Genomic DNA, 24,423 nt, shown 5'->3' with positions numbered 1-24,423 from the left:
GTTATTGTGATATTTTTAGATTTCTTTGAACATATAAATATGCTTTCGTTAATTTTACTGGCCTGGAAACAAAATTCTGAATAAGCTTTCAGGAAGTGTTTGCCTCAAAATAAGCCCTTGTCCATTGCAGGCATGATTTCTTCCTACATCTTGTATATATGTCTTCATCTACTTTTTTAAAATGATCTCATAAACTGCAGTTCAAAGTATTTTACATAGGATGACTTTTTTCTGTCTATTTCAATGGCAGGGAAGTAAAAAGTGTCAAATATGAAGACATTTGCATGAAAAAAACACTCTTTCCACCCAGAAGAAACACTTTTTTTCCTCTAAGGAATATTCTTGTCTTTTCTTAAAGTTAATTTGTAACCATAATTAAAATTAAATCAGTATGTCTGCAACTTTGTTAAAAAATCTTGGCCCAGATCTAAGACTTTGAACCTACCTACATCTAAGTGATCCCATCCCTGTATTCCTGTTCTCTATTAGTACATTGGAAAAATTAAAATCTATATTAAATAGCACACAATTAAATTTTTCTAAACAGGTTGTTTTTCCCAGTAGGCATTCTTTCCTAAGAGATCTTAAAAGTGTTTTTTCTTTTCATTTTCAATATGAAAATATTTTAAACATTACATATGTTAAATATTTTTAACAGGTTGTGTTTGCTGCTAAGCATTTAATTGCAGAGGTTAATTACTTGTAATTTATGCTTCCAGAAAATAATCTGTAATCTGTTGTAACAAACAAAATACATAGTATGATTGACTTTACATAAAACTTTATAAAAATGTGCATTTGAGTCAAGGCAGTGTTTGTTCCTGCAGAGTTTTTGTGGGCAGCCTTAGTGGAGATGGATACAGTTTCTTAAATTTGGCCTGCATATAGATGGGATAAGAGTTTCCAGAAAGGAAAGTAGGTCTTAGTCATGTTGCTTTTCAGGGACAGCTATTCTCCCTGTGTTTCTGGATCTTTCTTACTTTATTTAGTAAACATCATGGCTGGTATTTTGCATCTTTTCTATCATCAGCTAGTTGTGGTCTGCTTTGCTGTGCACAGGTTTGGATGTCAGCTCATTCAATCTCGCTGGCCAAGCTCTGCAGCCTGAACCTTGGGAGCTTTTGATTTGCTTCATTTGTTTAGACATGTTTTCTTCCCCCTGCCCTTTTTTTGTTTTACAGATAGGAAAGTTAGGAAAAAGTTTCTCTGTTCTATAAGGAAAAACTTAAAGGAAAAACTGAGCAAAGTCTGCTTTGCTTAGATTCAGTGTGCGGTCTTTGTTGCTCCATGAACAAAAAAATAATTCTGCAAACCAGTGCTCGTTGTGGAGGACTTCTGGGTAGCTTCATGGACCTTGTTGTTTTAACGAGTCCCAGTGACGATTTTATTAAGTGTCATGATTTTTACTTCATTTAGCCAAACGTGTTGACATGGTTTGATGGTCTTGTTGATATGTGCCTGGACATTTAGAAAGGCAAGATAAATGGAAAAAGGCTTTCTTAAGCAACAAAAAATTGGTTCAGTCCTTTATCTGGTCATTGCTTAGCCCTGGTCTGATTTTTCCCTCAGTACCTTTGCAGTTAAATGTGAATTTCTCCGTGGCTGTACTGTAATTCAACTTTAACTCTGCAGCAAGGAGAAAGCAGTATCAACTGCTAGCTGTTGTGAGTGTCTATTTGGTTTAGAAAGGAATACACCACCTGGTGGAGTAAAAGGAATTGGAAAAAGTCAGAAGTTTTGGTACTTCTTAGGATTTGACCATCTTCTCCAGCATGACCTTTCTTCAATAAATTTCCACTATGTAGTTCCCCACCCTTGTCCTCTCCATTAATTGCACTTTGATTTAAGAGTTTGTCTCATTTGCTGAGACATTTACAGTAAATAAAGGTTAACAGTATAGATTTCTTTTGAACAGCAGGCTCCAGACATTTAAATGTGTCAGACTTGATGATAAATTGATGTAATCTCTAATAATGACATACTAAGAAGGGTAAATACCTTTAGAATTCAAAAGGGATCTTGCTCTTACCATTTCTCAAGCATCCGTGCCTGATTTCAGCCTTTGGATGTTTGTGGGGCTAGAAGATGGATGCCAACTTAACAATTCTATTAAAATGACAAGTTAGCTTCCTTGAAAAAAAGATATTTAAGGCCCATTTATTTTTATTTTCCCTCCTTTAGGTCCGATGATGACAATGCAGATGACAGGAGTTCCAGGGTGACCAGACTTTGCACTTACTTTCAGCAGAAATACAAGCACCTCTGCCGCCTGGAGCGGGCAGAATCTCGTCAGAAGAAATGCCGGCATACACTCCGGAAAGCCTTGCTGCAGGCGGCCAGCAGAGAGCCGGAGCGTGCTGGGCAGCTGATACAAGAACTCCGAAGAGCTACGTGTGCTCATACCAGGTTAGACCTTCCGCTGTGACTGCAATCCGGAGTCGGGACAGGGTGGAGATGGGCAGAGTATCCAGCAGCTGAAATGCTGAACTCTGAAACTGGTAGGCATGCACAAGGCAGAAAAACCATGACACATAAATGCCTGTCAGTGGAGTAAAATAAACACGGCATACAGTGTTTTCCATGAAGACAGGCGTTCTCCAGCTTTGTGCTTTAAAATGTGGATTGTTTGTTCAGCAGTATCTGGGCCCGATTTCTTAAATGCCACAAAAGAAGTTAGTGGCCTGCTAAAATTTATTCTTATTAATTAATCTATGTATTTTGGCTGCCTTCAAATATCTGGTACTTTACTAAGCCCAGTTCTTCAGAAGTTGTGCAGTCTGGTCTGCAGCTCACTGCTTCAATTCAGATTTCGTTTTTCAGAGCTTTTTTTGAAAAGCCTGTACCTCCTGTTAATTATCTTCCTAGTAAATCAAACTTAAGCTCATGTTTTTTGTTAGATTTAACTCAATCTAACATTAAATGAAACTTGGCAACAAAATAAATATCTTCTAACAACTCTGAAGGTTACCTTCTGTGGGAATTCTTTCTAGATAATGTCAACATCCCTCCAGCTCTCGGCATACTGAGAGTTGGTTGATTCATATTTGTGCAGAAACAGAGTAAGTCTGAACCCTGGTGTTATGTCTGGGGTATCAGCAGCATCCTTTTCTTGTTGTGGTTTTGCTTTACAGGACGTGTGACTCTAGGGGGTAGGAGGGCTAACATGAGAGGCAGGCTGGAGTACTGAGAGTATATTCTGCTTATGGGATGCTTTTGTTCCTGGGCAGTGGGCTGTGGTTCATCACAGTTGGAGGGTTTATTGTTGGGGAGGTGGAATGATACTGAAGAGCTGCTCAGAGGTGTAATGTAGAAGTATATTACTAGTTTACAAAGTTGTGTAAATGTCTCCAAACTTAAACTACAGCAAAACCTTGCCAGAACTGGCAAACTCTTTCTGTTTTTTTTCCATTATTTTTGCCTTTTATTACCCAAAAAAGATGACTTTGTTTTGGGCAGGCTGGCAAAGCCAGGTATGCCTGTCATCACTGCTCTGGTTAATTTAAGTAACCACAGAGTCTTTTCAGTTACGAAATTTTTCACAGGAATAATATTGCTAACTAAAACTTTGCTCAGTCAAAGTGCAGTCGATGACAGAAATGGCTGAAGGAAAACAGTCAGACTACAGACAGCTTTTTGTCAACCTAGAAAACAGCGTGTACAGAGGTGAAAATCAGTCCTGGAATAACCAGCTTTATCTACATGAAGGTGACAAATGCCTTGAGAGCAGGCTAACACCAAGCGAGCTGTGTAATGCTTGCAGTACTCATCCACACTGCTGTCTGGTTGCCTGCTTGCAGCTCAGGCTCAAAGCATTGAGACTGTGCTGAGGAAGCGCTCAGCTCTGGGCACCTGCTGGTGGATTGGGCTGTAGCACATTGATGAAGGAGGGCTTTTACCCATGTTGAGCATGCTCAGGCTCTGCCACTCCAGAGCTCAGTCTAAGTTTGTCTGAGCACATGCTTGCATGTAAGCTCTGGGGATGCTCGGCATGTTTTGATTTATGAACAGGCTTGGAAGTGCACTTGACTGCCCATGTAGGCATACCCAGTACATTGTATTCTAAAGATTGACCTCATTTTAAGGGTCACCTGTGTTGACACTCACTTACTGCTGTCCTTGATTCTGTTGCAGGGTATTGTAATAGTTACATGGTAGTAGCACGCAGCACCTCTCATTACAATTAAGGCCCTGTGAAATAAACAATAATCCTGTTGCTGCAGTTGCACCTTCACCTGTCATTGACATCTATTCTGTATCCCTGTGTAGAGTCTGGTAGTAGTGTGCACCTACCTGGATTATGACACACAGGTGTGTTACAGTTTTTCATCCTACTCTGCCACGCCACATTCCGTGCAATAGTTGTGCTAAGTAACCACCTGAGACTGGGTTTTTGTCTCTAAACTCTTCTATGCTTTTTTTTTTTCAGCACAAGCCAAGCAAGGCAGAGAGATGCAGAACCAACAACCTGTAGTGGGACTTCGAAGGGAGAACAGTGCACTAACAAGGCCCTTCCATTCACCAGGCATTGTTTTCAGCGTATCCTCTTAACCCTGTTTGGGAGTTGCATTCAGATGTGGAAGCTGTTCTGGTTTAAGTTTTTTTGTTTGTTAGGTTTGTGCATTGACAAATACGTTTTCACAAAGAAATACCTATTTGTTAGCGTCTCATCAACTACTTTGCTTTTAATTTGTCTGTGTGATTTGGGTCTGTAGACAGTGAAGATAAGTAGTTTTCCACTGGTATCTATCATAGTCACATCATTTTACTTTGTAAGCTACATTTAGTAGGCGCAAGAAGCCTTTACAAAAACGATCATCTTTCACAGATGACTTGGTACAAACCACCTGGCTTTCAGCCTCATGGCTTTCATACAGTTCTTGGTAGGTTCCAAGAGACTAACTACTTACGAAGGGTTTGTGGGAACAAGTTTTTACACATAGTATAAAAAGATGGCTTACCCTGACTAGAAAGATGGAAATCTGATACTTTGCATTGTTTAAAGAAGCAGAACAGGAGGAGTCACAGAATTCTAGACGAGGAAGAATTCCCAGTGCTCAGGATCTCAAGCAAAGCCTGAAAAAGATGTTAAAGAGTCAATGCATGAAGATCGCAGAAAGGAGGGAGCACATTAGATGTGAGGTTTGATTCTGAAGACTATAAACAGGCAGACTTCTGACGTGGAATACTAAGAATTCTGCAAGACTTTCGTCTTTTTTGTTTAGCTAAAGAATTGTTGGCGCTTTTGTTGGAGTGACTCCTTTTGTTGGAACTTTGGTTTTGGTATTTTAAATGACTAGCGCTGATCTGTTCCAGTTGTTATCAGACTGCAGGCACCTTTTCAGTCTTTTTTGTTTGCAGGTGCCTTTTTTTTGTTGGTTGATTTTTGCAGGCCCCTTAAAAATAGTCTGCAGAGCAGTTCAAAACCTGTCTATGAGAGAGCACCATGGTGCGCAGCTGTGTTTGGGATTTGCCTCATGATTCTGATTTTTTTTTTCTAGTGGTGTTGCTTGTTGGTGTGTGTAGAGCAGAGAAGTCAAGACTAGTGATTTCGCATTTGTGCCCATTTTTTGCTCTGCAATTTCTTCTCAATGGAAACAGTGTCTCCTAAAATGAACAGGCTCTTGGTTCTGACCCATCCGTCCAAGTCTGCCGTCCGAACTGTTCTGCAGGTTTTCCGTTTTCTTTGTCCTTTCTTTTGCGTTTCAACATTTTCTGAACATACATAGTGATGGTGAGGTCTAAGAACTGTTCAAGATGGAAGGAGTGCTTCTCATGTTGTTTGAAAAAACACAATGAAATATCTGTTTGATTTGCTGTGAGTCTGGAAACATTTTCACTCCTGCAGGGCATTTTTTTCTGAAGGAAATCTCAGCAAGCTTACATTTGGATTTACTTGACCTTTCTGTCTGATTGCACATCTTTTTTTCAGAGGAGCAGGAAGGATCTTGAAACTTCTTTCTCTGTGCTCTAAAGATGAATGCCAAGAATGTACCTTAAAAGACTGAATTAAGAAATACTCTTTCTTTAATGTTTCAGTATGGATTGTCATTAGTCTGTAAGGAAATAGTCCTGTTGACTACGCTGTTCCAACTGCTACTATTGATCTATTGATTAAGACTCCAGGAAAAGGCTTCTTTTTGCTAAGAACTCATTAGTGAAATGGCTGCTTCTATAAAACTATCTCAATATATAATAAAATCATTAGAAATTCTGCATGAATGCAGTTTTTCACTTTAAAAGTTGGGTTTGAGCCTTACCTAGCTTTGAACTTGAATAACAAAGTTAGGGTACTCATTAAAAATAGCATCTATGGACAGGTAGAGTTGAAGACTCTGATCTTCATCAGATTGATAAATCAAAGGGCGTTCCTCCATCGTTGCCTCATGTGTTATTCCTGATGCAGAAATGCACAGATATCTTATTGAACCGTTCTCAGCAGCTCTTCTCAAGTTGCACAGCCAAGTTTGCAGACGGTCAACAGTGCTCTGTGCCAGTTTTTGACATTACACACCAGACACCTCTGTGCGAAGAACATGCCAAAAAAATGGTAAGTACAAAGCCAAAACTGTAGTTACTTGTGTATTGGGATGACCAGGAGTTTTAACCCCAGTCTTTCTATGAACTCTTGCTTGACAATTAGCAAGTTTATGAACCTAAAAGCTCGTTTCCTTTTATTTTTCTTAACATGCCAAACATTTCCAATTAGTATAAAGTATGTTGTGAAAATCTTTTACATACTTTTGAGGATATAATAAAGTGTGCATGAGGATATCTTTCAATGGAAGAAATTTGATTCCTCTCTTCAATCGAGAAATAGAAGATCATTGTGAGAGATCCCGTGGTCATTTTATTTGGGCTCACTCCTGGCCCTTAGATCTGAATATAGTCTGAGTGTGGTATGGTAAGAACACTGCATCTCAAGCAGTCTCAGTACATGGAGCCCAAAATATTTTCTAGAGGAAATGTAGGTAGCAATTACAAGCATACAAATAATGGTTTTTGCTGCTTTATTTAGCTTTTGGTAATTACTGGAATTCATCTTTAATCTCCTTCAGGGATCCGTGGATCCCAGAGGAAAAGCATTTAAAATGATGTCCTCTGCTCTCCTTCTATGCCTCCCATCTTCCAGAGCAAAACTTCTGGGATAATTCACAAACCCACTTCTGTCTTGCCCATCCTTCAGGGCATTAGGCATAAAACTGCATTTTTGGGTTTTTTTTTTTTGCTTTGTTCTGTTGTTGGGTTGTTGTGGATTTTTTGTTACTGTTTTTGCCCAGCTTCTCCAATATTTGAGAATTATGGAGTTTTCTGGGTTAAAATGTGAGAGTCTGTGCCACACAGATTTGTATGGGATTTTCCCCCTCTCCCAGGCAATCTTCAGTGTGTCTCTCAAGGTTTATTTCTGTAGGACATACAATCCTCTGCCACTCCCAGTGTGATGGCAACTGAAAACTGATGATGGTTTGATTTATTTTTCAATTGGTCAATGATTGCTGTTCAAAAGCAATGAGGCCTTAGTTGTTTACCCACATCCTTACCCTAGCCCTACAATATTAATTCCATTTCCTCAGTGCTGCCCCTCTTTTATGGCAGTGAGTACTTGAGGATGCTAGCTTCAGCTGCTGCATGCTATCCCCATTACTGCCACCTCACAACAGTGTTCTATCTTTAATACTTAGAGAAATGCTGCCAAAGGTTACAGTTTTGCACTGATTTAGTTAGGGTTTGCTATGGTGATTTTTAAAGTCACACTGTGTGATCTCCTGTTTAGCATACCTCATAATTTGGTCTATGTGATTTTTGCCATTGGGATCAATGAGGAAGGAAACAGCATAATTTTTGTAACCTTGCCTGGGTGTAAGTTAGCAGTCTCTCTTGCATTACATGTGAATGTCTGTGGAGTGACCAGGCAAAGAAAGCACGGAAAGTGATACTTGTTCTTAATATGCTCCCATTGGTATTGTTTTATTCCCAAAGGACAATTTCTTGAGAGGGGACAGCTCCCGTAAAGTTCAGCACCAGCAGCAGAGGAAACCCAGGAAAAAAACGAAGCCACCTGCACTTACTAAAAAACACAAGAAGAAGAGAAGGCGAGGCCCACGCCGGCCCCAGAAGCCCATTCCTCCTGCAGTGCCCCAAGGGAACCTCACTATGCCTGCCAGTGTTTCACTGCCAGTAGAGATGCCCCACATACGGTCAGTAGTAGCCCTGCCACAGTTTGCCCACTGCTGGCTTGAATGTTGCCAATGAACACTGTAGAAAGGTGTGATGTTGCTGTGTTGATCAGCATCCGGAGCGGGGCTAGAAATTGCATCTTCATGTGACTGTTGAAAAAAAAACCTTAGAGTGGGTCATTTCAGATTTGAGCAATTATTGGGTTTGATGGATAAAATGTCTTGCTCCTGATGCCACATCTGATGTATTTAATCAGTAGGCTAACTGTAGGCTTCCTAAAGAAACTATCTAAAAGCATTTTTTTTCCTAGATGATGAAAAAAAAAAAAAAAAGGTGTGGGGAAACACCCATTATAGATGGATAAGCATTTGTAGTTGTCGTTGAACACCAGAGACTAATGGTACTTTTTGTCCAGGAGCCCCTCCACACCAGAGCTGAGTACTGATGAGCTGCCTGATGATATCGCCAATGAAATCACAGACATTCCACATGACTTGGAATTGAATCAGGAGGACTTCTCTGATGTCCTGCCACGGCTGCCCGATGACTTGCAAGATTTTGATTTCTTTGAAGGTACCATTTTATTTTATTTTATGCTAACATGAACACAGTCAGTGAACTGAAGAAGTGAGTATTTCTAAAATGTGTTTTGAGAGGTTGCTTGCCTTCCTACAGACGTAATAAATTTTAGACAAGGAAGTGTGCATTTGCTCTATTGTTCGTTTGTGAGCTCTGAAGTAAAGCAGACTTTAAGGAGGCTGATGTGTGTAGTTCTCTGCTTGCTCTTATAATTACTGCTCTGAAAATCCTAATTGGTTTAGTATTTTAATAATTTATTTTATGTTTTTACTGCCTGTCAGTGTTGCAGTTTAATCAAGGGTATTCTCAGTAATGGCATCTTTCTGCCATCGAGTGGGGCTGGAGTCACAGTCAATGTTGGCTTTTGATAAAAGGAGAAGAGAGTGAGAATAAAATCTTTAAATACATTTTTGAAACTAGCTTTTGATCAGAACTGTGCCTGAATTTGATTCTAAAGCTCAGTACCTATCACATGTAATAAAGAAATTAGAACAGCCCAGAGCTGGGGTATGTGATTTCTTTGGTCATTTTCTGATATGAGGTGACATCAGACTGTGTTTGAGTTTAAATTAACCTAAAATGTATTGACTGTAAATTTTAGGTCCAGGCTGTAATGTGGTAAGTAGGAGGGAGTTTGTGGACTATTTATGTTACTGCAGCATTGAAAAAAATATTATTTAAGTGTTTTTACTTTAAGTCTAGTAGATTTGGGAGGCATCTTGTAGCATGTAGAAGAGGAGGGTGGAGAGAGGGAGTTCCATTGAAGAGGAAGATGTAATTTCTCATTTTTCTTACCTTGCTTACCTAGTGAACGCTGGTGAATGAAATTTTCTGTGTGCCACAAGCCATTCTGGAAGGTTATCATACAGTGCAGCTCTGTACTGAACTGTCTGTACATCTGCATCCTTAGAGTGCCAGTGCCAGGCTCACCTGAGGGGAGTACACTAACTTCTGGTGTCCCTGTTTCTGCAGGTAAAAATGGAGATCTCCTTCCGACTACAGAAGAGGCTGAAGAACTGGAACGGGCCCTGCAGGCTGTAACTTCTCTTGAGTGCCTGAGTACCATTGGAGTACTTACACAGACAGATGGTGTGCCAGTTCAGGAGCTGTCAGATAGAGGGATAGGGGTGTTCTCTACAGGTGCTGGAGCTCCAGGAATGCAGTCCTTGAGTCGAGAGGTTAACACGGATCTGGGGGAGCTGTTGAATGGGCGTATAGTACATGATAATTTCTCCGGTCTGGAGCTGGATGAGAACTTGCTCCGTTCTGCTACCTTGTCCAACCCACCTACGCCCCTGGCAGGGCAGATCCAGGGGCAATTCTCAGCCCCAGCCAACGTCAGCCTTACTTCTGCCACTCTGATAAACCAGAGTGGCCTTGGGGAGAGAGCCTTCCCAGGACAGTTTCATGGACTTCATGATGGCAGCCATGCCTCCCAGAGGCCCCACCCTGCCCAGCTGCTGAGCAAGGCAGATGACCTGATCACCTCACGACAGCAATACAGCAGTGACCATTCACACTCCTCACCCCATGGAAGCCATTATGATAGTGAGCATGTGCCGTCTCCCTACAGTGACCATATCACATCCCCTCACACCACATCCTTTTCTGGTGATAACTTGGCAGCTACCTTCTCAGCAGAGATGCCCATGATGGCACAGCACTTGCTCCCAACTCAGCTGGATGTGCCACTTAGCGGGGTAGTCAACCCCAGAACTCACTGGGGAAATCTTCCTGTCAATCTTGGGGACCCCTCTCCGTTTAGCAACCTTCTTGGTGCAGATGGACACCTCCTGTCCACCTCCCTGTCCACACCACCTACCACCTCGCACTCAGAGACCACACAGCCTGCCTTCGCCACTGTGACCCCCAACAGCTCCAGTGTGCTTCCGGGGTTACCGCAGACCAGTTTTAGTGGCATGGGTCCTGCCTCCGCTGAACTCATGGCCTCCACCTCCCCTAAACAACAGCTCCCTCAGTTCAGCGCAGCCTTTGGGCACCAGCTGAGCTCCCACAGTGGCATCCCCAAGGACCTGCAGCCCAGCCACAGCTCCATAGCTCCTCCCACGGGCTTCGCAGTGACCGGTGCCACCGCTACCAGTACCAATAATGCATCCGCGCCCTTCACCACCTCCAGCTGAGCTTGTCTGCCTGGCTCTGTGCAGGTAGATGGGGGACCTGTGTTTTCTATCTTTCCTTTTTTCCTTTTTCTTTATTTTTTTTCTGTCCTCCCTTCCCTTTTTTTTAAGAGGGGGTTGAGAAGAAAACCCCTGCTTCAGTACTGACCAGGGTTAGCCCTCTGTGAACCTTGCTGTAGCGTTCACATGTGCTTGTTATGCACCGGTGCTCATTTATTGCAGGCAGGTTCACCGTTCCCCAGTAATTCCTTAAGGATACAGCACAGTTACTGGATGTTATTGACCTTAGCAGTAAGACCTAGAAATGGGAAGATACCTCAGATTACTGATGCATGTTACTGTTTCCTAGGGTTCGGATCAGTGCTTGCCATCCCATTAGCATCTGGTAGAAAGTTTTCCAGTGGGCAGAAGTCTCTTGATTTTTTTTTTTTTTTATTATTATTTTTATTTACTTTTTTTCCGAAGGTAGCATCCGGCATGGAAAACTTGGCTGCACACATTGATTTGAGAATGGTGCACTGAAGTCCTAAATCAAGATCGTGGTTCAAGGATGAGTTTGGCAGTTTCTTAAAATAGTCTCTTGACCTCCTCAGTGTGCGTGTGTGTGTTTGGGGTGCAGGAGCAGCAGTTCCTTTTCTTCTTTTGGTGAAGAAGTGGGAGTTGTCCCCTTCCAGAACTAGTCACTGTTCTTACTGCATGCTGATTTTTGTTTCTCTATTACGATGATTTTTAATTCATTGAGCAGCAAGGGGATCAGTTGACTGGTTGCCCAGAAATCTGAAGGCTGATACGAAGTTAGCCCAGGAAAAAAAAAGGAAAGAAAAACAGAAGGATTGAAATAGATTCTGAATTAGTGAAGATTCCTGTGCAGAAATTCCCTCCCTTGCCGAATTACTGTGGCCTTGCAGCATTGATGATTTGCCTTTTCAAGTGTGGCTTTGTCCAGAACTCCTTGCCTGACAGGCTGACAGGTATTTCCCAGCTGAAACTGGAAGAATTTGATTGGTATTCTGCCCATCCACACAAGTCTAGGTCAGACCCTTTGGTAAGTTTCAAATGGACACATTTCTCAAATTATGTCTAGCTACTTTTTTGGATAGTTCCCCCCCCTCCCCCAGGAGCCATACAGTTTTTTTGACACTTGTAGGGTTTGATGCTCTTTATGGGAAGCTGAATGTATGTAAAAAACTAGCAGGTACCTATCAGCAGTCATGGCTAACCAAAAGAGAAATCGCTAAAGCAAAAGAGAGAGTTAAGAATTCCTTCTGTCTGCAGGACAGTTTTGCTTTTACTGCCCCCCTGCTAAAGATAGTATTCAGACTCTTCAGTAGTAATTTCAGTTCTTGAAAAAGGAGTCTGCTAGCTTTTAGATTTTTTTTTTAATGTTTTTTTTTAATCCAAGAGAGAACAGCAGCAGAAATTCTGTGGTGTTTACTTGCATCTCTTTATCAGGAAGGGGAAAAAAGGAATTTGCTTGTGACTTTATAGGGCTCAAACTTGCTACTGTACTCTGACTTTGACTGTAAAAGTAGCTCCTACTTGTTATAACAAGTCTCTACTCTTCTTGGTTTGTTTCTGAGATGCACATGAGAGAGAATAGAAAATCCCACATTTCAGTCTCTTACTGCAGAAGACAGATTTCATTCTACCTTACAGTAAAATGTCCTACCTGCATGTATTCTAGTCTAATTCAGGAAATTAAGAGATACCAAGCACATGTAATAGGGAGGCCTAATAAATTGTTTGAGCAAGGGATCATTGAACGATGTTTAGTTGCTATAGAAATTGATTTTGTTAGCAGTCAGGCCCACACCAAAATCTCTGACCCAAACCTCTCCTTCCATCTTGCTAAGGAACAGAATTTAAATGGGATAGGTCTTGTGTCTTCTTACTATCGTAGCAGTCATACTATCCCTCTTTTCTTGAAAGATTTGTCCTCCTTAAATACAAAGGAGTATGGATGATGCATATGTCCTTTTCTGAAATTGCAAGTGTATGTGGGTGGAGGAAACAAAAATTATTTTCATGCTTCTGTTGTTACGAAGTCCTTATTTCATACTTGGTAAAATAGATCTTAATAATATAAGCCGAATATTTTTAAGTGGTGATTTAAATATGTTTGTAACATTTAAATGTTTTTAAATCATGTAAAAAGTTGAATTGAAGCCTATGAAATCCTGCTTGTGATTGTCCTGCTGATTGAGGAATGCCCAGTGGTATTGTGAAATGAGGCAAATCTGACAAGGCATTTATTTATTTTTGTATTATGTTCCCCATACTTTGTTGAGGAGACAACTGTTTGATTTGCAAATGATTTTCGTTGTGTCCGTATACCTTCTTCAATGTGTTTGGATGACTGGCTGAAAAAGAGTGGAGAACTAGTATACCAAATGGTTAATTCTTTAATCTGCTCGTGTATTCATGTCATTTTAGAGGATGTTAATTTCTATAAATTGGTTTCAGGACTTTGGTCTTGAAATCATTCTTGTGCCCATCAAACTTTTTAATGAAGCTGTGGCTACTGCAGAGTATGTTTGCCCCACATCACATTTCTCTTTCTTAGCAAATGCCAGAGGGGAAGGGAAGAGAGGAACTGAGAGCCAAGTTCTGCTTGGTTGTGTTGGTATAAATTACAGAGGAGCTTTTTAGTCTAAGGTCACTGTGAGTTTGTACTGTTCTAACTCAGAACAGAACCCAGCTCCTAATCTCAGCATTGATTTAGACAGGGAATTTCAAAACCTGTCAAAGCTATGCAGGTCCATAATTCCCATGTGAAATCAATGGTTGTTATGTACCTGCATTCCTTTAAGGTAGCCTAGGATATCAACTCTCTTCCCCCACTTAAACTTCAATCTTTGTATATCCCTTGATGACTCTTCCCTGAAAAGTGACTACGTAACATTTTTCAATGAGCAAACTAAGTTTGCAATAAAGCTGCACTTTTAAAAATAAACTTCAGTTTGTATACATTTGAAATAGGAATCCCTCTGTCCTGTCTGACACAGAGTTCTGAAATGGGCCACCACTCTTGCCTTTTCCTGGTTCACCTCCTGTTCTTTCACTGCCGCCGATTTCATGGTTACAGTCTACCAAGCAGTTACGGGTCTTGGTCTTAGCTTTACAAGGTGGATCATTCCAGGTGGGCTTCTACACCCACACAACCTGTTGACTTCAGTGAATTGGTGTCTTACTGTTGGATGTGAGAGATCCAGTCTGAGAGGTATGTGCAGCCAGAGATGTTTCACACCTCTTCTGGGAAATACTGCAGGTCTGGTTAAGGTAGTCCTCGAGGCTGTTATTTATGTTGTTCCCAAGTAGAATCCATGCTCTCTCGCAAAGGTTTTTGAGTATCATCTCCTCGTATAGCAATTAGCACTCTATCACCCTTTCGCCAAAGAGCCAGTGTAGCAATTTCAGTCCATTGATTTGAGATGGTCGATACCTGTCGTGCCCTTTACATGTTAACAAATGAAATAAAGCTAGTTGAACCTAAATGTTAATTTCTTTACACAAGACTTGAGTTTTAAAGACTTGCAAAAAAAAATTAGACTTAGAATAGAATACCAGTAACTTTGTTTTTGGTAATAATAGCACCTCAATTAGTCTTTGTACAAAAGTACTTAACACAAGACGAACTCTGACAGTGTACAGAGGCTCATCAGGAGCAGCCTTGTGCTGGCATTGTGGGTAAGGCATTCTGTAAGACATGCTTTGATGTTTCCTTTCACTTGGGAAGACTTTCTGCCAACTTTGAGAGGAGCCATATGCACTTAAATATCTCAAGGTTGATTTGTTCTTTGGCCTCATAATTACTATAATATAAGAAGATGTATGTATGATGCAAGAATATGGAAAAGATGGCGCCTTTTGTCTCCTCCTGTCTTCCAGTTCCTCCAGGTTCTTGCTTAGTTCCCTTCTTGTTAGTAACATGCCTCTCTTTATAGTTGGGCATAAGGGCTTTAAATCGATAACGCTGAGAGGTAGCACGGTTGCAGGTCTGCCTGAGGCACTGCGGAGAAGATAGCAACAGCTAGATTTCCTACTTCATTCAGCAGGTTAGTGAAATGAGGATTTGCAGTTCTCATTTGCAAAGCATTGGAACGCCCCGAGAAGCTTATCACCTGCTAGGCAAAAATCAGAGATGGTATTGGAAGTACAAATGCAAGGAGAAAAATGTTAGAGGAGAGTCATCCATAATAGCAAAGAGAAGCCAAGGGAAGTGGCGCTTTTTAAAACATTTTTTTTTAAATTTTATTTTTGAGGGAGATGGGTATTGAAAAATTGGGAAGTTCTCTTGTGAGCTGTTAGGCACAGTGTGATGCCACTGGCTTCAGGGGCATGGCCAAGGCAAAGGGCCTAGGATTGAACCTGCAAACCAGTAGTGAAATTCAATTTGAAGCTTCATTTTGCTGTAACTGCATGTAAATGCAGTCTGGGATTGCATCTGCTTGCCAGGAAAGAAGACTCTCATGAAGGAGTACAATAAACAGCGGACAGGTGGTCTTACCTGAGAAGCTGGCCCTGGTGGTTACATACAGGTGTTGTTAGTCTGCTTCTGGGTTCTAGCTCCTCCCCGAGCTCCTGCAGCGTTGTGGCTGCTGCATTTCACTTAGGTATGGGCAAGGCTCCAGGGGTATTTCTCTCTGTCTCTGTGCTGCGGTGAGCTGAGTCCACTGGTGAATTCTCCAACAGTATGAGCCTTTGGGCAGGGAGGAGGGAAAATTTTTTAGAAGAGCCAGCTACCTGCAGTTGAATCTTTCAAGAGTAGTAGGGTCCAGGGAAGGTGGTAGGAGATGCTTTCAGCAGACAAACAATAGAAAACTTACCTGCAGTGATCGTCTGCAGTGAGGTGTTTGTGTGGGTGTCTGGGTAGGTTCCCTGGTGGGTTGTTTACTTTTGCTTTTGTATTTTTACCATTACATATGAAGGAGTCTCCTGTGCAGGCCTGTTGCAAGGTCCGGTGGTGGTGGAAATATTAACAGAAGGAATAGGTTTGGGTTAATGTGTTGACCAGATCTTTAGGTCTTTCTGATCTTCTGGTCACAATCTTGCTGATCTTCTGGGTCACATTTCATGATAAGGTGTTGTGGGCTGTTTCACGTACCTCCTTTATTTCCTTTCTCTCTACATTTTTCATCACTCTTTCCTTTATTCTCCCATTCTCAGATATTTATCCAATGTAAGTAATGCCAACTGGTAAGTCTTTGGTGGTCCTGGGCAAATCTGACTGTAAAATGAAAAGAAGGAGAGATTACTGCAATTCATAGCATACATTTTTGGATGCTAGAATGATAGTGCAATAGATCAAAGTATTTCTCAGATTAGTGAGTAAGATGATGTTTCACAACATGCTGATATGTCACGAACTAGATGCTGAGGGTACAACATTGATCATGGGAGTTGCACAGGCTAGCAGTGAATGTGGAGGCATTTTTAACAAGAGTTTACCTTCTCACAATCTCCTCTTCTTTTGAGAAGTGCATCAGTAAAAAGTGAAGAAAAATTTAAATTATTCTTTTTAGTACCCACAAGCCCAAATAAAAGTAAGGAGTATTGCTGGAAAAATCTTCATTTGTGTTTACTAAACTTAAACTGGGACTTTAGGAGAGGTCTGGTCATGAGAGACCTTAGCTCTATCAGGTAAAGTTTTGGTTTTGTCTTTAAAACTAGACAAAATCACTGTTATTGGGGAAAAAAAAAGTTTTATGGAGGAGAAGGAGTTACAAAAGATGTGTCTTGGAACAACTTTCTCACTCATGTCTTCAGCCTTTTTTTAAAAAGTAACAGTAGTGACTCTTTTAGGAGCTTTTTCCCTTTGCTGTTCTGCTACATCTCATGGTTGTTGGGTTCTTTGCTTTCCCCTGTTTTATTCTGCTTTCATTTACTCCTTCTCTGGCTACTGTGGAATAAGGTAGCAGAAGCATGAAAGGAGAAAGTGGGCTTAGCTGTAGATTGACAGCAATAGTTGGCGAAGGCTTTCTTTTCCTGTCTTCTTGAAGTAAGTGTTGGCACCTTTTCAGTCTACTCTGGCTCATAGAATTCGGTTTGGAAGTGAACAGGATGAAACTTGGGCTTTTGACCTTAAAACTGTACTTACTCGATGTAGAAAAATGCATTCTTCCTACTCCTTCCCCTTGCTAGTCCCCAAACACACACACAGTGAGATGTCCAGCGTACCCGTGTATCGACCACATACACGTGTTGAACTTGGTCCAGTAATGCTAACGTTTTACCTGCTTTCTGTCATCATCAGCCGGTGCCCACAGAGGTGAACTCTGGATAGGTAACATTCCCAGATATCCTCTGGAAAACTTTAACTTTGGTGCAGATTGCTCTGACGTAGCTAACTGCAATGGCGTTGGCTTCCACCTTGGAGTGGACAGATTTACCCTGAAATAACTCTCCAACCTGCGTCTTAAACAGTGTAGTTTGTTCCGGTGCAAATAGATTCATTCTGAAGTGATAGACAGTTCAATTCTCATGCAAAATAGCTACATCATACCAGAAGGGGTTGAACCAGTTTCTCTGAACAGTGATGACCTTCACTGTACAGTTTTGGGTATGTCTCAGGGATTCCTTGTGGAAATAAGGGCAGTTAACAAAAAAAAAAAAAAAAAAAAAAAAGTAAATAGTTTTAAAAGTAAATAATAATTTAAGGTAGAGCGTCACCTAAGTGAGAGCGCAAGAAGGAGAAATCTTTGTTCAGTTTTATAGTCCATGGTGTCTGGCTTAGGGACTCTTTCTCTTCTCGGGGCTCTCATCTCAAGTTCAACATACAGAATCTTTTTCATCACGCTCAGCTTTAAACTTTTTATTTAAAGATACCCTTCCCCAATGAGCTTTCAGAATACTTATTGTAGATTTTAAGAGAAATGGTATATTAATTTATGCTATTAACATCACCTCATAAATTATAAGTTTTATACTAAAGCTGTATTGAGTGTAATGAATTATGTTGCATATGTGTTTTTAATAGCTATAAAATTATATACAAGCTTTTTTGGAAAAACAAACTAGTGAAGCACCTTTTTACACTGGATCTTTGCCGTGTCAAGGTGTACAGCTATTCTTTGCTACCTTGCAGATATCTATATCTCTATATAGATATATATATATATATAAATAAAATAAAATGGTATCCTGTATCAACAAGCATAGAACTCTTTTTAACCCTTATATTACTGTTCCTATAACTCTTTTTAAATTTTATTTTGAGTGTTACATTCTGCAATAATTTATCCGTGGTTTGTACCTATGATTAGAAATTTAGTTACAGGGTAAATAGATCAAATTAAAAAAATCCAACTACTGTAGCTGGAAGTTGTGAACCAAGTTTCTAAGACCTTTTCTTTTTTTTAATGTATTTATTTCCAGTTAGCTCTGTGAGTTGGAATTTGAAAAGTCAGAACATTAGGAATCTACAGTGTCTTATTCAGGAATTTTTTCCCTCCTTTCCTCACAAAGGAATTCCCACTGTGACTTATAAATAGAATTAGACTGCTTGTGTGCATGTATGTATTATATATACACACAAAAAATATGCATTGGGGGGGATGTATGTGCGATACGAATGTGTATATTGTATGTAGGTCATAGTTTTGTAAAGAGAAAAGTAGTCGAGAGGTGATGGAATGTATTGTAGAAATGTGATTATTTAGTAGGGGGTTGTTATGTCCTCACTGTTGTATAAATAACTGAAACTCTCTACTACATAATCTTCTGTTATAAGGCTAACTCTGATATCATGTCAATTTTACTGTTTTTTAAATGAGTTGCATTGAGCCCTGTTTAAAATGCCATGAAAATACCAAGCTCCCAAAGACAGCCTTTAAATAAAACAAATAGGGGAGGAGGAGAGCTGGGAGAAATGAGTGATGTTTTCCGGGAGAAACCGAGATGGGAAGGTTTGCATTCAGTGGAATGGGGAGACATGGGAATTGCTGTGTCTTTGCAAATTAATACCCAAATCTCCTATGGTCTGACTTGGAAAATGTTGTCAATCAGTGTACTTGTGTTTTCAAATTAGGTTGTAAGGGCACTGTTTGTGGAGTGACTGTCTTCAAAGTAGATTTTTTTTCTTTCCTTCCTTTGCATATATTAATTTTGCCCCAAATCTGCTGTTGTGGGATTGCAGAACAAAATATACTTTCAGTCCAAGGAGTTTCACTTGTGCTGTGAAATTCTGAATTTAATTATGGCCACTTAACTTTTTTTTTTTTTCATAATTGGAGAAGGAAGATATCTTTATGGGAGTTCTCACTTGAAATTGTGAGAAGTCAGAAACATTCTTACAGATTGGCTTACTCTTCATACTGTTCTATTTAGGCTGGAGAAAGTAACCTAATTGTTATTTATTCATACAGTATCACTTTTAATGATGATGATCCTGGTGACTTTAAAAATCTGTTGAGAAAAACAGAGCTTCCAGTATTGCACAGACATTTGAATTTTTTGAAGGCTTTTTTTAAGCAGTTGCAAATCAAAACTTAATTTTCAAAAATTTGTTTTTATATCCCCCTCCCTATCAGTGTGTCGATACCCCCCAGGCATCTCTTCCCCTTTCCCTGTCCCCACAATTTGTTTCTGGCACATATGCATACAAGTGAAAGGGCAGGGAGGTGGAAGTTGTCAGAGGCCTTTCCTTCTGCTTATTTGGTGGTAATGGGAGCTAGCAGCATAAATCTTTATGCCTTTATGGGGAAGAATAAACCCATTTTTGTGTATACCTGTACAGAGAGATATATCTGTATATGAGATGTTGGTAGCACTTTGCTGAATGTGGACTTGCCCTCATGATGTACAATAAATATGTATGGATGCAATCAACCTAAATCTATATATACATGCCTACAGATGTATAGATGGAATGTACGTTGTATCACACACATGTACATTAGTTGTAACATGAGTAAGTGTGTGAGCTAAAGAGAGAGACTATCCACGTAACATATGTGTAACAGGTAAGCACTTGTGCCAAAAAAGGTTGTTCTAATTCTTTTGAGGGATTTGGATTATGTCAGTGACTGATCTGAGCTTGGTCACCATTGACTTGTGTTACCTCAGCCCTCTCAGTGGAGTTCCCTTGGTACGTTTCTGCTTTTGTTTATTCTATATTAGGCCTCTTGCAATGCCGACCTCTTCTGCTTCTCTGTTCCCTTGCCTCCATTCCAGCTCCTCCTTACCCCTGCATCTCTACAGTTTCTCTTGCTAGCAGCAATCAGCTTTAATGGCCCAATCCAGCTCTGCTTAGGCAGTAGGGAAATTGTCTTGGTGACTGTAGTGGCAGCTGAATTGGGCCCTGAGCACTTGCTTGAACATGCAGAATTTCCCAGCTATTCAATTGTGCTCCAGTACGACTGTGATTGATTTGCAGATGACCACAAACTTTTCTTAGAACCTGATGCAAAGCTTCCTAGCATATTAAATGGTTAACCCAGCATCGTATTTGAGAGCTAAATGTTCAAAACGAGAAAAATGCCGCCACCCCCCAATTGTCTTCAATTTTCAGCCCCAGAGAGAAAAAGGGAGTTTGGTTTGTGTTTCCCGTAATGCAGGCAGTAAGCTAAGCAGAAGGCAGGCCTGTGCTCTGTTCTGAGCAGTGGGGTTGTCATCAAACATATCAAGAGAAACACAGCTTGTTACATTTTACCATTAAACAGATTTTAAAACGAGCTATAGAGTTGACCATTAACATGCTAGCACTTTGTATCTAACTGTGTATTGAATGCTCTTGCTTATCCAAGTAAATTGTGGTTTTAAGTATTTTATTTTCTGTTTTCTGACTAAATGGAGCTTTTATATCCTTTTAGCAGAAAGCAGCTGTCAGAAACCTGCTCAGTCACATTTAAGCACTGATGAAACTCCTGGCTAACTTGGGCTTCAGTTTCAATGGAGAATGCTGCTCCAGTTCTGTCCTAGAGCTGTACTGCATTCCATGTTTTCAGTATGGATATGGCATGATTTTTCTTGGCCGCAATTCAGCCATGGAATTTTGTCTTCCTTGCATTTCTATTAGAAAAAGGTAACCAGTGTCCTGTTCCATCTGAGCTTTCATGCAATCATACACAACAAATTCTATAATACATATGTTTGGGCGTGTGTATGGGTATGTCTGTGTACTGTGTGTGTATAATACATATTTATATGCACACATATATTACGCTGTTTCAGTTTATGTATGTGGAGAATGTACCTGTTGGTTCTCTCCTGATATATACTCATGCATACGTATATTAAATATGTATATAGAGTGTAGATGTCCTGCATATACATGTGTATATGTTATGAACCTTGGTTGGCAATTTTTTCTCACTTTTTGCAAATTGCTGTCCCTTGTGACATATTTTCACTGAAGCTGCATTATATAGAAGAAATGGAGAAATGTGTTATCAAAGTTTTATTTTAAAAAGGAGACTCTTAATTATCTAAAGCCATTTGTAATTGTCTTGAATTTTTACTAGAAGGGTTGTTATTTAAAAAAAAAAAAGAAAAAAAAAAGAAAAAAGAGAAAACAAAAAACCAAAAGCAAGCAGACAAGCCCTTACTCCCGCCTTCACTTAGATGGACATACGAAAGAAATGGAAACACAAGTTCCTGAGTATTTATTTCCTTCAGGGGTTTCTGAGGCATACGGTAATCGCATTCTGCCCCATCCCCCCTTTTGTCCAATTATAATTAATGATTCATGTTTTCTTTTACACAGCTTTTGTAAATCATTGTTCACCTCCTACATTCAATAGTACTGACATCACTAAGGAGATTTCATGTCCTTCTGTCCTTTTCAGGAGAAATACCAGTGCATCACTATTGTGTTACATTTTAACATACTTTGTGGAGGATGGATGTTTTTATTGAAGATACCTGTAACAAGTCTTTAACTTATTTAATGTGAGAAGCCTTCATTGGAATCTATCGTTTGTTTGTTTCCCACGAGTTTCTGCAACTGTTTTCTCACCAAGATATTGCGCAGTTCCCTTATTTGATGTCTGAGGTTTTAGGGTTTGGGTTTATTGTTGTGGGTTTGGTTTTTGTTTTTTTTTCTCTCCAGTTCCCCAAAATGTTTACCTGCAAGTGGAGCAAAACAGATGTCAGAATCTCAACCAATATCCTTTTTGTAGATAAGGTTAAATATCTTTATCCTAGATTTAATAAAAGAGAAGGCGGCAAATGGACAATCTGAAGTGCTTAGAGGGAATGCTCACTCTTTAAGGCTGTCTCAGAGAAGTTTGTGTTTGGTGTCATTTTAAAGGTAGCTTGATCACGCTTTGATATCAGAAACAGCCTTGTAACAAAGAGCCTCGTACAGTTGTTTGGCCACTAGAGTTTAAAATGTAAACAAGTTGCAGTGGGAAAGCAAAGGTGAGGCAGAGTATTTTGAACCAGTGAATTGTAGCTTGCAAACGTACCTGATTTTGAAGTAACTGCATGGTAGCAAGGATTAGCAGTCTCTTACACCCCTTCCTTCTTCCCTCTCATCCCTGACACGTGTTCAGCATACCGTACATTGGGAAAAATAAACAACTTACTCCAGCAAGCTAAATCCACTTAATGACTGCTTAAAGGGAACATACAAACTTGCATTGCTGCATCCCGTCTCATGATATTAGCTGGAAGACTAGCTAATACGCACAAAAAGCCCAGTCCAGGTTGCTTCTGCGGATGCGTCGCTTTCGGAGAGTGCAGTGCATGGGGATGCCAGAGAAGAAGGGTCGCTTCCTACGGGGTCCCCGGCAGCGATAGCAACTCACACTACTGCTTCTAGTGCTGGAGGCTCACGGACAGCATTCCAGGGGCGGGTAGGAAAGCTCGTGTTTGTACTTTCCCTTTAAATAGGAAAGGTTGGCTCACATGTTCCTCATACTTCTCAATGAATGTACTGTATTACCATTAAAAAAAAAAAATCAATGAAATGATAATAGATTGGTCTCCTTTTGTTATCTGGTCCTTGTTTAATTTGTTTAAGGGTTTTTGTATACAAAAGTTTACATTTTTATGTATATTTTTCTTGTGTAAAAACTGATGTAATATGTGTATAAAACACTGTATGTATTATCTGTATATAGTGTGACAAAATGATTTTCTTTCTTTCTTTTGGATGTATTAATAAATCTTGCTGTGAAGTAGCCGTGTTTACTATGATGAAAACCCTCTTCTCCAAGCCATTTTGCTAAGTTGGAGATGTATGAATATTGCCCAGGCTGAAATCTAATCCGTAAAGTCATTTCATTTTTCTTTTAAAACATATCCTAAGTACAGTTATTAAACTGTCCTTTGCTTAGATAGCTGTAGAGTATAATTCTGCTCTTGCTTATTCTCTATTGCTTTCTAATGACATTTAGCTAATTAGTTTTGCAAACAAGCTGGGGTCTTCAATCTCAGTCCTGATTCTAATTATAGTGCTTTCTAGCTCTGGATCACTGGCCTGGAGACCAGATCCTCTTCATCTTGTTTTCTGGTTTGAGTTTGCAGAACTGTACTTGAAATATAGTTTAAGGAGTATAGAATAGAATTTTGTCTTACGTGCTATGTTTGCTGAGATTTAAAAAATACATACCTGCTTCATCACCGAAACTGGTAAGTTGGAGTTTGGCGTTATTTTGAAGATTAGCATGTGGATGAGAAATGATGGTTGCTGAGGTGCTGCGGGGCTCCGGTCAGCTCTCGGGCAGGATTGCGAGGCCAAGGCATGCATGTGGTAACTACCTGGGTTCGTCAGACGCTGGGAATCACCACTGCCTTATTCGGACGCAGACAGTTTGCACACTGGGGAAAAGCTGCCATTCCTGCCACCTTGCTGCGGCTGGTGCGAACTAGCCTGCCTTGGCTGGCACTAACCTTCCAGTGCCAGGTTTGGTCTCTGAGAGCGGCCTTTCCACAGTAGCTTGAAGGATGTCCTCTCTTTAGACAGAACTATGCCTTGGACACCTTGCAGTAAGTAGATGGCTGCTGCACCTTCCTCTCACCATTTGTTTTGTGAAGTCTTCCCCTTTGCTTTCTGGCGTGAGGGTGTGTGCTTCAACTGGTGTTTGCTTTGCTAGTCTCCATCTCCAGTGTGTTTGAGGTTGTGACTTGCAAGGGAAAAGCAGTCATGTCCTAGGTGAGACCGTCTTCCAGGTTCTGTTTTTCATAAGCAGGCTCACTTAATGCTGCCCTGCTCATCAGAGTAACGATCAGCAGAGATTGATGAGAAGGGAATTCAGTAATTTGACTTCTTTTTAATGAACAGAGGCCCAGCCATTCTAGACAGTGTAATTAGAGCAGCATTTCACAGTGCCTGGTTGCAATTCAGGCCAAGGGGTAGGCGGTGTCAGTGAATGATGTAGTCTTCCATGCTAACACACGCTGCAAAGGTTTCACGGCAAAGGACAAAACTGGTTTGTGCGTTAATACCTTGCCTTCCTGAGAGATAGGAGTACACTGAAAGTGCCACCTCCAGACATCTGTCAAGACACAGTGATGACAGAAAAGATCAGACACTTAAAGTAAACAAAAGGACAGTGCAGCAGCATAAGTTCAGTGCAATATGGAGAAA

General features: G+C 40.4%; 1 protein-coding gene across 7 annotated transcripts in view; it reads left to right on the top strand.

The window, feature by feature from the left end:
* INO80D (INO80 complex subunit D) overlaps nucleotides 1-23,462 on the top strand; it is a 46,439-nt gene extending 22,977 nt beyond the window's left edge. For 4 of the 7 annotated variants that reach the window (XM_069781668.1, XM_069781670.1, XM_069781669.1 and 1 more), the window contains 6 exons: nucleotides 2,182-2,406; nucleotides 4,427-4,536; nucleotides 6,414-6,547; nucleotides 7,978-8,195; nucleotides 8,591-8,748; nucleotides 9,727-23,462. In XM_069781668.1, coding sequence (XP_069637769.1) covers nucleotides 2,182-2,406; nucleotides 4,427-4,536; nucleotides 6,414-6,547; nucleotides 7,978-8,195; nucleotides 8,591-8,748; nucleotides 9,727-10,895 — 2,014 coding nt within the window. In that variant the 3' untranslated portion in view covers nucleotides 10,896-23,462. The remainder of the gene's footprint in view (nucleotides 1-2,181; nucleotides 2,407-4,426; nucleotides 4,537-6,413; nucleotides 6,548-7,977; nucleotides 8,196-8,590; nucleotides 8,749-9,726) is intronic. The other 3 variants (XR_011324365.1, XM_069781671.1, XM_009914544.2) reach the window with 3 other exon arrangements.
* The last annotated feature ends 961 nt before the right edge of the window (nucleotides 23,463-24,423 follow it).

The sequence above is a fragment of the Haliaeetus albicilla genome, chromosome 4, assembly GCF_947461875.1.
Source record: "Haliaeetus albicilla chromosome 4, bHalAlb1.1, whole genome shotgun sequence".
Classification (NCBI taxonomy): Eukaryota; Metazoa; Chordata; class Aves; order Accipitriformes; family Accipitridae; genus Haliaeetus; species Haliaeetus albicilla.
The sequence above is the reverse complement of the archived record's forward strand: the minus strand, read 5'-3'. Positions and strand labels throughout refer to the sequence as shown.